This window comes from Cynocephalus volans, chromosome X (assembly GCF_027409185.1).
Source record: "Cynocephalus volans isolate mCynVol1 chromosome X, mCynVol1.pri, whole genome shotgun sequence".
In the NCBI taxonomy this organism is placed as follows: domain Eukaryota; kingdom Metazoa; phylum Chordata; class Mammalia; order Dermoptera; family Cynocephalidae; genus Cynocephalus; species Cynocephalus volans.
This window is the reverse complement of record NC_084478.1, coordinates 130,964,718-130,978,049: the sequence shown is the minus strand read 5'-3', so window position 1 is coordinate 130,978,049 and position 13,332 is coordinate 130,964,718. Positions and strand designations below refer to the sequence as shown.

The 13,332-nt window shown below is 41.8% G+C and overlaps 1 protein-coding gene across 1 annotated transcript in view; it reads right to left on the bottom strand.

Moving 5' to 3' along the window:
- Positions 1-13,332, bottom strand: part of DOCK11 (dedicator of cytokinesis 11) — a 169,029-nt gene that overhangs the window by 116,225 nt on the left and 39,472 nt on the right. Inside the window, exons 5-6 of the mRNA XM_063084253.1 lie at positions 13,165-13,234; positions 12,455-12,550 (exon numbers count right to left, since the gene is read on the bottom strand). Of these exons, the coding sequence (XP_062940323.1) occupies positions 12,455-12,550; positions 13,165-13,234 (166 nt within the window). The remainder of the gene's footprint in view (positions 1-12,454; positions 12,551-13,164; positions 13,235-13,332) is intronic.

The window sequence follows — 13,332 nt, the reverse complement described above, 5'->3', positions numbered from 1 at the left end:
TATTCTCATATTCAACTAACCCACATTTAAGTTTACTGGAAGAAATCTAAATTATTATATTACTATGTTTGCTCATTTTCATGACTGGTTCGCATCTGTTATTAAAATGATGGGACTAGAAGACCTAAAATTATGTACTGAGCTTATTTCAAATGAACAAACATTTATTGAGCACTTACTTTGTGCAAAAAAAAAAAAACACCCCAAAACCTCACTTTTTAAAATTTATCACAGTAATTATGTATGACAAAAATTAGAATACATTTTTAAGGCAAAAATTAATATAAAAATTGCAACAAGGTTAGAATTTGAATTATGATCAAATCTAAAACTCGAAGTCTATAGCTTCAGTGGTACACACTGTAGAATCTACTTACAAAGCCCAAAGCCAGCAACAAAGAGAGGGGCAGAAAAAAGGAAAATACAGAGCAAAACATTTGTGGCAGAGTCAAACTACAGTCTGTGAATTTTTTTTCATGTACAGCTGCCTCACCAAGCAAAAAAGTTTCGTGGCAGCCGCCACTTCCAATATTAGCAAAGCACATCGTTATAATAAAGATGGAAAGGGATCTGAAATTACAGTAAATCGCTTCCTATAATATTGCAATTATGTCTAAATATGCCACCGAGGTAGGTAGCTCATGAATCTGGGGAGAAAGCATGATGCCTGAAAGAGCATTCAGAAAGAGCAGATGCCTGAAAGTCTTATGATCTTGATTCTCAGCCAGGATCTCCTGCTAACTAGCAGTTAAATTGTACTCAAGACTCTGCTTCTCTCAGTTTCCTTACTTGTAAAATGATGGATCAGAACAGAAGACCTGTAAGATCATTTTTTTCACAATCCACAAATAATTTCATTGAACTTGAACAAGTAACACAGTAGGCTTCCTAGGCTGGGAGCCACCCTCTTTAAGCATTTTCTCATACACTAGAAGAACATGGTTTGCACGGTAAAAAATTTGTTTTAAAGTCATCTCTATGTAGAAGTCAGACGCTGCTTCAACAACAGATTGTAAGATCGCTAAGATCTCTTCTCATTCTAATATTCTATGATATATGTTAGTTTCAACTTCTGGGATGCTTTTAAAACGACCTTTTCAAAGAAGAAAGGGGTATCCCAGATCTCTCATATGGAACCAAAAGGAAAATCAGAAATATAACTTCCCTGACATTTTTAAAATTTCTCAGGTGCAGCTCTTTAGGGTGCAGGTTTATATTTTTTTGCATTTCCAAAAGAAGATGGGTGTTAAGATAATGACTATATAGAACAGTGATAATTACTCTATATCATATCTCTCATCCAAAGGCCTCAGGTCCTTTGTAACTGACAGCTAATACTTTTAATGTTGTTGAGAGTAACTACCATTATCCACAATTTACCTAACAGGAAACTGAGGAAGCACGAGCTCATTGAAGTTCACACGGGCAGGTCACTAATAAAACTGGAATCAGAAACACATGACAATGACAAACCAAGAGAATCTTCTCCAAACCCTCCAATGGCTTCCCATCAAAGCTGGAATAAGATCTACCATAGCCTGGAATGCTGTACCCAATCTGGCCTCAGGTTAACTTCTTGGACTTTATTTCTAATCACGCTGCTCTAGCTACACTGGCTTATCTGCTGTTCCTCAAACATCCCAAGCAAGCTCCTTTAAGGCCTTTGCACTTCCTGTTCCCTCTGCCTAGAATCCTCTTCCCCCTCATATCCACACAGCTCACCTCTTACTTCTTTCAGGTATTTGCTTGAATCTCACCTCCTCTGAGAGGCCTCCTATGACCAGTAACCCTCATCGTAGCAACCCATTTCATCTTTTTCATAGGGTGATCCCCATCCAAATACATCTCACTCATCTATCTGTTTTTATATTTGCTGTCTGTCTCTTTCTAGACCATTAAGGTCCATGTTTCATCCACTGCTATATCTCCAGTAATTACAACAATGCCTGAACTCAATACAATTTTACAAAATGAATAATGAATGAATAATTCATTTGCCAGCACAGATTCTCCAGTGGTTTCATCCAATAGAATGGTGTTTTGCAATTCCTTGAACTTGTTAAGACAAGTGAACAGATGTCATGTAGTGGAGGGGGTGAGAGGGAGGGGGGAAAGAGGAATGGGTAAAGGGACATGAAAATCAACTATAATGGGCAAAGGAGCTGATAGACATTTTTCAAAGGAAGACATACAAATGGCCAACAGATACATGAAAAAATGCTCAACATCACTAGTCTTCATGGAAATGCAAATTAAAACTACATTGAGATACCACCTCACCCCAGTTAGACTGGCTATAATCAAAAAGACAATGAAAAACAAATGCTGGTGAAGGTGTGGAGAGAAGGGAATGTCCCACACTGTTGGTGGGACTGTAAATTAGTACAACCACTATGAAAAACAGTATGGAGGTTTCTTAAACAACTACAGATAGATCTTCCATATGATCCTGCAATCCCTCTTCTGGGTATATACCCAGAGGAATGGAAATCATCATGTCGAAGGGATACCTGCACTCCCATGTTCATCGCAGCTCTGTTTACAATAGCCAAGACATGGAACCAACCTAAATCCCCATCGATGGATGATTGGATAAGGGAACCGTGGTATATATTCACCATGGAATACTGCCCTGCCATAAAAAAGAATGAAATACTCCTATTTGCAACAACATGGATGAACCTGGAAAAGCTTATGTTGAGTGAAATAAGCAAAGCACAGAGGGATAAATACCACATATCCTCACCCATAAGTGGGAGCTAAGAGAGAAAGAAGGAAGGAAAGACCTTACAGAGGGAGGGAACATTCCTAGGGCTACAAAGTAGAGTGGGTGGGAAAGGGGGAAGTTGAGGTAGGTCGGGGATAATTGGGTGGGGGACACGGGATACAAAAGTAATTCCTGGTAATGGGTGTGCTGCCAGTATGAATCTGGCCCTCACATCATGGGCACGAGGGGTGACAATTAGCTTTGTATCTCATGAATATTGATAATAAAAAAAGAAAAAATATATATTGAGAAGTTAAAAAACAGAATGTTGTTTCTCTGTAACAACCATACTCTTCCTCCTCCTCCTCCTCACCATTATTACTTTCCTAGATGGTGAACACAGCTGAAAAATTCCCACATCCCTCAGTGAGGAACATGGATCCCGAAGAGTGGCCCACTCAGACCACTCAGAAGAATAAAACATAGACGAAGCCAAAGGAGATAATTCTCTGCCATGAGGTCCTGCCAAGTCTCCTGAAGGCCCTGAGTTGTTTGGAGGACAACTTTTCAAACCCCTTTTGGGGGAGGAACAAAGGCCTTTTGTCATTCGGTTGCATCCAAGATGAATGAATGTAAGGCAGGAAAGCTGGAGCACCTAGTATACTAAAAGTAGGAAAAGCTTGTACCATTCTATACAACAAACTCAAGAGTGTTTAGCTATTGTGTTAGCTAGAGGGTAATTATTTTCTGCTAAATGACATGATCCAGAAGCCCCGAGACAGGATGTTTCAAAGGTTAAGAGGCAGAGTAGGTGGGCTCGGAGCAATGTAGAAACGGGCAGAACTTACTTGACTAATGTCATTCAGAACAGAATGGAAGAGCCAGCAAGCAAAAGGAGAAAGCAGGAGAGGGAGAGACAAACTGGGTCTCAGAACTGTTCTAATCAAAGATGAAAGAACCAGTGGGGAAGAAAACCCTAAGACTTAGAAAACTGAGTTGCAGTTAATTATACCCGAATTTCAGGAACTTCATCCTGCTGAAAAACCACTACCATTAGGTTGGCAACCTAATATATGACTCATCTCTTTCTACCATACCATTTTACAGTCCTACCAAGTTTTAATGTGTTATATAGTTCTACCCCCTGGGAAACTGGGTAAAAATCAAATAGCTTTTCTTAAATAATTCTACTCTATCTGGACATAAGATTTTTAAACTATTTAATTTGAAGCGAAGTCTAGTAGGAGGAGTCTACAATCTACCCTTCTCATTGCAGACAAATTATTTTATCTAATTTATTTCAGCATGTCATGGCCCTGCTGAAATTTTCAATGACCCTCAATTCCTCACATGATAAAGCTCACACGCCAGATTCTGGCATTCAAGGCCCTCCCACAATCCTACTAATAATATAAAATAATAACAATTGCTAATATCTGTAGAGTGTTTTCTGTTTTACAATCTCTGGCTAAGTGCTCTTCTCATAATATATCATCTAATCCTCATATAGACTTTGTGTGGTCATTACTATTATCACCTCCATGTTATAGAAGAGAAACTGAGGCACAGGAAGATACCAAAGGACCAAACCAGCTTTATCTCCCATGACTATCCAACTTCGCCTAACACACCCGCCCAATACATACTGCCTGCCACACTCACTTTCTCCTTTCTGATTCCCTTCCTTCGAGACCCTGCCTTCCTCAGGAAGCCTTCTCTGACCCCAGGACACAATGATCTGGACTCATAAAGCACTTGGTTTCTATACTACCTTTAAACAACTAATTATTTTTATTGGGTGTCTCACCTCCCCAAAAAGGTTTTAAGCCCTACATGTTAACTTCTCTCTACCCTCTGCAATGCTAACACCTTGTATTAATAAGTTATTTGATATGTATTTGGTGATGAATTTGTTGATTCCTAATAGTGTCTGGCACATAGGAAGCGCCTAATAAATGGTCTTTGAACAATGATCAATAAATGAGGGGGAAAAAAACACAAAAAACAAATTAGGGAGAAATTCCTTACCCATAATAAATGAGTGTAATCTATTCGTTAGCTGTAAGAGACAGTCTGGTAGACTTGAGAATACAATTAGACTAATGTATTAAAAATAAAAGATTTTCTCTTCCTTTTGTTCCAACACACATAGTGACCTTGACCTCCAAGCAATTATTTTAATATTATGTATGCTTTCTTAGGTCAAATCCTCTTTTGATTTGTTGTTCTCCCAGTGCAGGGGGGGGGGGAACCTCCCGTGATAGTCAAAGAGTAAGAAAGGACTTTTGGACTCTGAATATATAACAAATGGCTCTCTTTTGTGCAAAAAAAAAAAAAAAAAGAAAGAAAGGAAAGAAAGGGCACCAGAAGTGAGTCATACATCAAGCAGTTGAACTTGCGACCCCGATAACATACCAAGGCACTTCAATGTTAATTGGTGAGAATGGGGAGGAGAGAGCTTCAGGAATGTGACCAAACTGAGCCAAGAAGATACATAAAGGTGGGTGTTCCAGGGGTTGGCCAAGAATCTTTAACAATTTTTTAAGGAAAAACCCACCCTCAAGATGAAATTCTTCTTTGCTCCATATATCTTTATATCCCTTAGGAAAAAACAGTTCTAAATACCAGGGAAAGGTCATATCCAATATCATAGCTATCTAGTCCACATTAAATTCCTTCATGGATATGGAAGGAAGTTGAATAAAGCAGATGTCTCTAGCAGCTACTTGGGAAAGAGAGGACGTAAATGAATAGGTTTCTGTTAGGACTGGAGTTTCTGTCTAAGGGATCATGTAGTCTCTATAATGTCCTAAATTTCTCTCCAATCTTTTTTCAGGAGTTGAAGAGTGGCAACAGGGTGTGTTCTCATTAACTAGAAAGCACAAATTGAGGAAATTAAACATTATGATAAGGCTTTGTCCTGTTTTAACATGAATACGAAGAACAAAGCCAATAACATATTCTGAAGAAAATGGTCACTGCGCCCAGACAACCAAGAGAGCTTCTGCAAGAGCTGCACGATGCTAGAATCCTCTTCAGTGGAAGGAAGTGCTCGGTCCCGAGCACTGTGACCTGTGGAGTGGCGCACATTAGCAGCAGCTCTCCTGTGGCCTGGGTTCCTCAAGGCAAGCTTCTCAGCCCAAAACAAGGTTACTCAGCAAGCAATTCCGGGAAAATAATGACAATTGCAAAACTATCAAAATACAACAAAATTTTTATGTCATAATTGTGGGATCTTATAATCTTCCCATATGAAGAACTCAGCTTAGTCCTTCTACTAGCCCCTCTTTTCCCTCGAGCCTATCACCATCGACTAGAATGTCCTTGCAAAACTCTCTGGCAGCTAGCTGGCGAGGTTTAACTTTCTAAAGCAGCCCATATCCAAATTGCTTTGGCTACATTATTTATATCACATTATAGTTCATGTGGTTGCTTTCTCCCAAAATCTTATAAACCAGGAGTCTCCTGATTCCATTTTATCAACTAGACTTTGTTGAGTCTCATCTGATGCTCTTTTCTTCATTTTATTTTTGCACCTTATCTCATGATTCTATTTCTCCCTTTCTTGCTATTAGATTCCCTCATTTCTGACAGGCAAAATGTCCAGGAAAAGGACTCACACTTGCTTACGAAAGCAGTATAAAGTTGTTGTGTAAAATTTCAAACTTTCTCAAGAACTGATTCTACATAATTTTAAAAATCCAGAAATTTCGAAATGAATAAAGACCCTCCATGCTGCCCTGCCTTTTATTCTCTGTTAATCCCAAAGGGATCTGCATGTCAGTGTCAAGCCATGATGCATCAAGGAGACTCAGATAAAACACAATGGAAGAAGCATGGCTTCTGCGGGCTGTTATTTGCCAATTAGTCATGATGAATACTGAGATCCCACCGCTGTAGCTTCCTAGCTAGTCTGCTGTGAATTTGCAGGGGCCATTCAAGCTTCCAGTTTCCAATAAGAAAAGGTTCTTTGCTCTTAACTGTGAGCTCTGGCCCTCTGGTGCTGGTTGCTAAAGCTACCAGAGCTTCTCACCACTATGGGCTAGAGCTCCTAGCAGGCCGGGGACTCTGGGCGCACCGAGGAGAAACCTGCCTCCAGTACTGGGAAAATGACTCAGCTAATAGCACACCTGAGTCATCTTCCCATGTGCTTATGAGATTCATTAATATTCTTCACTTCAAAGGTTAACATAGTAGAAACAAATAGAGAAGTTTTGTAGGTGCCAGGCTAAAGCGGAAGTCCAGGCCTATGAATCGAGGCACACTGGGGGGTTTGGGCTTGTACCCTTAGGTGCCCTGTTACAGGGTGGGGGATCATAGAAATTCTTCCTGCTTCAAGCATGCCTTCCATTTACACAGAAAGACAGCATGGTCAAACTATGAGAGCAAACGCTCCAAGTTCCAACTAATTTCAATAATGTTCAACTAAATAATAGTTATAACACAATTTTCAGAGGAAAAAGCAATGTTGGCAAAATTCCTTAGAAGGTTCTGGCTGAACCTTCTTCTCATGACCACTCTAGCTGTGACAAATCCTGAAATACAATACTAGTGCTATGACTTAGAAGGTGAAACCAGAAGAATGTAGAATATATGTTTAGCTCCCAGAAATCCAAAATGGAGATCCATAATCCCTAATGGAGAAGAGCAGGGATAAACGCAATCCATAACCAGAGACAATAGCCAAACCTCGTTATGACCTATACATTTCAAAGTATTCCTTATCCATATTTTTAAAAGATGTGTAGCCTAATATGACCAATTTGGTTTATTCCCCCTTTCCTTCCTTTGCCTACTATTTGGTAGAGGTTTTAAAAAGAAATAAATGTTTTTATGATACGTGAATGATACACACACAAAAAAGAGATAAGTGGCCAAAATATGAGCAGCTGGGGGTAAAAAGGGCAAAGCAACAATTAGTTGGAGACAAGTGGCAGCTGTCCCCTTCAGGACACCAGGGTCACCAGGGTGCCTCAGACCCCTCCCCCCCCCCCCCCATGAACTTAAGGTTCCTGCCTGGCCCCTGTAAGTGCTGGAGTTTTCGCCCTCAGGGGTAGATAATACACAAGCTGAACAATCAATCTTTGACTAATTGATTGTATTAGTTTTCTATTGCTGTTGTAACAAACGATCAAAAAAAATATTGGCTTAGAACAACACAAATTTATTATTTTATAGCTCTGTAGGTTAGAAGTCTGACATGGGTCTCATTGGGCTGAAATCGTCTTTCAGCAGGGCCATGTTCCTTTCTGGATGCTCCAGAGGAGAATCCATTTTCTGGCCTTTTCCAGCTCCTAGAGGCTGCCCACATCTCTCGGCTTGTGTCCCCTTCCTCCATCTTCAAAGCCAGCAACATAACATGTCTCTCTGACCCTGCTCCTGTCTACGTCTCTTTACCTGACTGTCCTTTCTGCCTCCCTCTTCCACTTATCAGGACCCTTGTGATTCCGTTGGGCCCACCTGGATAATTCAGGCCAACCTCCCTACCAGCTGATTAGTGACCTTAATTCTCCTTTGCCATGGAAGGGAACAGTCACAGGTTGCAGGAATTAGGAGACAGACATCTTAGAGTCGGGGGCATTATTCTTCCTACCACATCAATCAATCTGTATTTCACAAATGATGAAAGAAAGGTAAAGCATGCACGTTTTATAGGCAACTGTATTTTGATTTATAATATATGGGCTCCTAAAAATGTTGAAAAGTTGTATGTAAAACAAATTATAACTTAAAGGTATTAGAGAAAGCATTTAAAGGAATCCTGTGGTAAACTGCTTTGTAAAGATGTTAATTTTCCTAATATCTTGTTTTATGAATCCAGATTTCCATATATTCTGTTTACTCAATGTTGGGCTAAAGCTTAAGTATGGGTAAAACACTTTAATATTTTGAGAATGTTAAGGGAGCGGAGTATAGTCAAAAACTATAGAATCATTTCTTGACAATCCCCCCAGAATTATAACCTTGCACATGTGTTTCTGAGCCTGATAACTCTGATAGGAGAGATATAATAAAGACGTGAGTCTCACTCAGCTAGTGAACATTGATAGTGTACTGGTTAAGAGCACAGGCTCTGGCATGAGCCTGTCTAGGTTCAATCCCACCTCTGAAAACTCTGAGTTGTGTGACCTTGGGTGAATTACTGAATTTCTCTGTGTCACACTTTCCACATCTATAGGCTAAGAATAATAACAGTACCTATCTCATAGGGCTGCCCTGAGGATTAAATGAAATATAGAATGTAAAACACACAGTATGGTGTCTGGCACATAGTAAGTTCTCAATAAATGGCTTCTATTATTATCACCACAGGCTGAGGCCCATGCTTAGGTGCAGGAGATATACAGGAAGCGTCCTCCAACTTGGATTCATTACTTTCAGGGCTTGAAAGTGAAAATGAGAATAGGACACGATCACTAAAGGAAAGCAGCAGGCAAAATATTAAATTAAGATAAAATTTGAGTCTTCCCTTGGTAGACACCCGTGGTTTCTGCTTGCAGGCTATGTGAAAGACAGAATGACCTTCAATCTTTAATAGAAGTCTGAATCATCCCCAGTAAACCGCATGATCTTATATTGAATATCTGAAGGAAGTTATATTTGGTATCAGAGAATAATTTGCTCAGATCATCAAGTAGCTTGTTAGTTTTTCCTTTGGGTTTTTTAAAAAAATTTTTATTGAATCAAAATTGATTATACATATTTTGGGGGTTCAACATTGAGATATGTTGATCAAATCAATATTACTAGCATATATATTGTTACAAATCATACTTACTCTTTATGCCCCTTGTCCAATCTCTCCCATCCCCCTCCCCCCTCTAATTACCCTAGATTTCTTCTCTCCTTCTGAGAGATTAATGATTACTCTATTGATTTGTTGCCTAGATAATCTGTCCAATGCTGAGAGGTGTGATCAGGTCCCCCAATATTTTCATAGAGCAGCTGCTTCTTCTGTCACTCTGGAATGGGCTTCATGCAGAGCGAGATCCTCTTCTTATCTTTATCTCTGCTGGTGACTCTCCTTGTGTCAATGCACTCCAATGGCTGGCAGACCATCTGAGTGGTGGTTGTGGCATCTAGCCACTTTCGCGTCAGCCTTGATTATTGTGGTGGCTGTGGTGGGCCACCCACATGGAGGTGATGTTTTTTGCATGCTCCTTGGCACTGGCAGTGTACCTGGTTGTGGGGACAGTCCAGTCCCCGGCTCCATACCATGGGTCCCCGGGTGGGCCCAGAGGTGCTGGCGCAGTGTGCCTGGTTGTGGGAGGGGGGTCCAGTCCCCGTATCCATCCCTTGGGTCCCTGGGTGGGCCCCAAGGCACTGGCATGGTGTGCCTGGTTGTGGGGCAGGGGAGCAGTCCTCGACTCCATGCTTTCGGTCCCTGGGCAGGCCCCAAGATGCTGGTGCAGTGTGCCTGGTTGCAGGAGGGGGGTCTGGTCCCTGAATCCATCCCTCAGGTTCCCGGGTGGGCCCCGAGGTGCTGGCATGGTGTGCCTGGTTATGCGGGGGGGGGGGGGGGTCCAGTCTCTGACTCTATATCTCAGGTCCCCGGCTGGGCCCCAAGGTGCTGGCACGATGTGCCTGGTTGTGGGGGGGGGGGTCTGGTCCCCTTCTTTATGCCATGGGTCCCTGGGCAGGCCCCGAGGCACTGGTGCAGTGTGTCTGATTGTGGGACAGGGGTCCATTCCCTGGCTCCATACATTGGGTTCCCAGGCAGGCCCCGAGGTGCTGGTGCAATGTGCCTGGTTGAGGGGAGGGCAGTCAGGTCCCTGGCTCCATCCCTCCAGTCCCTGGGTGGGCCCCGAGGACCTGGCAGTTGTGCCTGGTTGTGGGAGTGGGGTCTGGTCCTTGGCCTCAGGTCCCTGGGTGGGCCCCAAGTTGCTGGTGCAGTGTGCCTGGTTGAGGGGAGGGGGGTCTGGTGTCCGGCTCCATCCCTCAGGTCCCCCGGTGGGCCCCAAGGTACTGGTGGTGTGCCTGGGCTGGAACTAATTTTTTGTTCTTTGCTTACTTCTGAAATGGGGGAACTTCCTGTGAGAACCAGTACTTGAGCTGTGTGGTTGAGCTAAATTGCTGCTTTGCTGCTGTTTCCCTAGGGAAGGCTTTTCGTGAAGCTCAGGGTTTAATAGTTGACCTTATAGGTGCTTCTGGGACTGGGTATACCTGGTGGTGTAAAAACTCTGATCTAGGCCTGCGTTTTTTCATCAAACTGCACCCCATGCAATTCTGCATTCCTGACCAGTCTCCTCTGAGTGGTCCTGCACTGATTGCGGAGCTGACTGGCCGTCCTTGCTGTGTCCCAGTGTTTTCCTGGTGGGCCCATCTCCTCCACTGCCTGTGCTCCAAAGATTTCCCATGGGACGGGCCCTGTGCCAGTCCCTTGTGATGACTCACCAGCCTCAGAATGGCTCCCCTTTTTCAGTTGTTCAGTGGTCACACAGGAACCCTATTAGTGTTCTTGGTGTCCTGGGGGCCACCAAGGCCACCTTCTCCCCCTTCTGCCTCCAAGCAACTCCATCTGAAGGGCACAGCTGTGGCTTCTGCCATCTCCTGCTCCATGAGCTCAGCAGCTCCAGCCTTAAAGTGGCCATGGCCCGAAACACTCCGAGCAGTTTTTTCTTTCTCTCATCGTGGTTTCTCCCACCTTCATAAACTCCATAGGTCTCTCCTTCTCTTCCCCTGAGCTCTAGCAGCCCCAGCTTGGCTGTTGTTACATTTTAATAGTTGTAAATTGGTTAATTTGTGGGAGAGAGTGATGCTGGGGACGCTCTATTTCACCATCTTGACCAGAACTCTTCCTTTGGACTTTTGTTTGTGTCTTTGTTTTGGGGGGGGGGGGGGGGTGTTTTTTGTTTGTTTGATTTCTTTATGTGTTTTTGTTTTATTTTGTATTGAAACATAGTTGATTGTACATATCTGTGAGGTACAGAGTTGAATACCAATACCTGTGTGTAATACGTAATGCTCAAATCAGGATAATTAGTATATTCAACATTAAACAATGTAATCATTTTTCATGTCCCTTTACCAATTCTTCCCTTACCTCCCTCCACCTCCCCCTTCCCACCTCTGGTAACATCAGTTCCTTTGGACTTTAATGGCTCTTCACAGTCTCCTGAACAAAAGGCACTCTCATGTCTGAGGCATTCAAGGTTCTGCACAATTTTATCCCTTTTGATGTTTCTACTTTTGTCTCACACAAAACCCTTACACAAACTCACTATATGGCTGAACTACAAAACTTTCTAGCTAGGCTGTTCTGACTATACTAAGGTACTGCTCTGTACCTTAATTAATTTTGTATATCTCTTATCTAGTCTCGAGGTTACTGGAGACCAGTGGCCCCATCTTATATATCCATATATTTCCCCACAGTGACCAGTATAAGCACCTAATTAATATTTGTTAAAGAAATGGATTACCCTATCCTTCCGCTCATTAAATTAATTTGCAAATATGAACCTTTGATGCTCCCTTTTTTCAAAGCTATTTTCCTCATTCAACTGACAGCCTCCTTTTTAAACTTCCTGATTCAGAAGATAATAATTACATTTCTTTTAAAAGTTGCACTTATAAATTTATCCTGAGGTTTCAGATTTTTAAAATTTCATGCATCTGCAAGAATCTTCTCATTATTATTATTATTTATTATTTTTTTTGCTAGGGCTCATTGTAAAATAATTTCTAGACAGGCTACTTATACCAATATCCTTAAAATGATGCAATAATGTAATAACTACATCCTACCTTCATGGTAACGGTGATGGTGCTATTTACATTTGCTTTGTGCAACCAGCCTTGTTTTATCACACCACCCTTCTGAGAGCATAAAGAAGATGAGTCCTGAAATAGAGCAAAAACCATAAGTAAAACAGTAGCCAGCCAGCTAGCTAACTAGTCAAAGATTTGGGAGGCACAGAACTAGGCTCTGCCCCGATTCCTACTTAAAGTCCTCCCCCATGAAGATTCAAAATTGTTCACTGTAGAATGAAAGCTTCTGTGCTATGCACACAGTAGGCACTCAATATTTACTAAATCTTATGGGCTCTCTTCTGGGAAAATCTTCTGCATTATGTAAACAGTCAAACTGCACCACGAAATGTCACAGACATCCGGGCCATCTGTCCCAAGAGAGATGTATCAGGCAGAAGAGTCCAAATGAATCACCACACCACATGCCCAACGCAAGAAAAGCAACTCCACAAGCATGTCCCTCAGGTGGGGGAACATGTTTACATACAAATCACAGCCCATTGCACTTGATTTTTCCTAAACCCCAGTTGGAAATGCAACAATTTTTTTAAAATTAAAAAAAAAAAATACTCATTACTTTAAAAGCTGGCTGTAGATCATTCAAAAACAATTCTTTCCCTCATCTTTTCTCAAGGAATTCCCTTTGGAATCTTTTTCAGCAGAAGTGACCTTAAAGAAACCAGCGCAGTTGCTCCCGTCCTTACCTCATCTTTGTCACAGTCCTCATCAATCTCAAATACATGATTAGGAATCTTTTCTGGTCTCAGAGATTTGCTAAAAATGCAAGAGAACTGTCTTAGACACTGAACAGAACAGACTGAAACAACAACAACAAAAACAAAAGCAAGATGAGTAAATGTCTTTCTTTCACA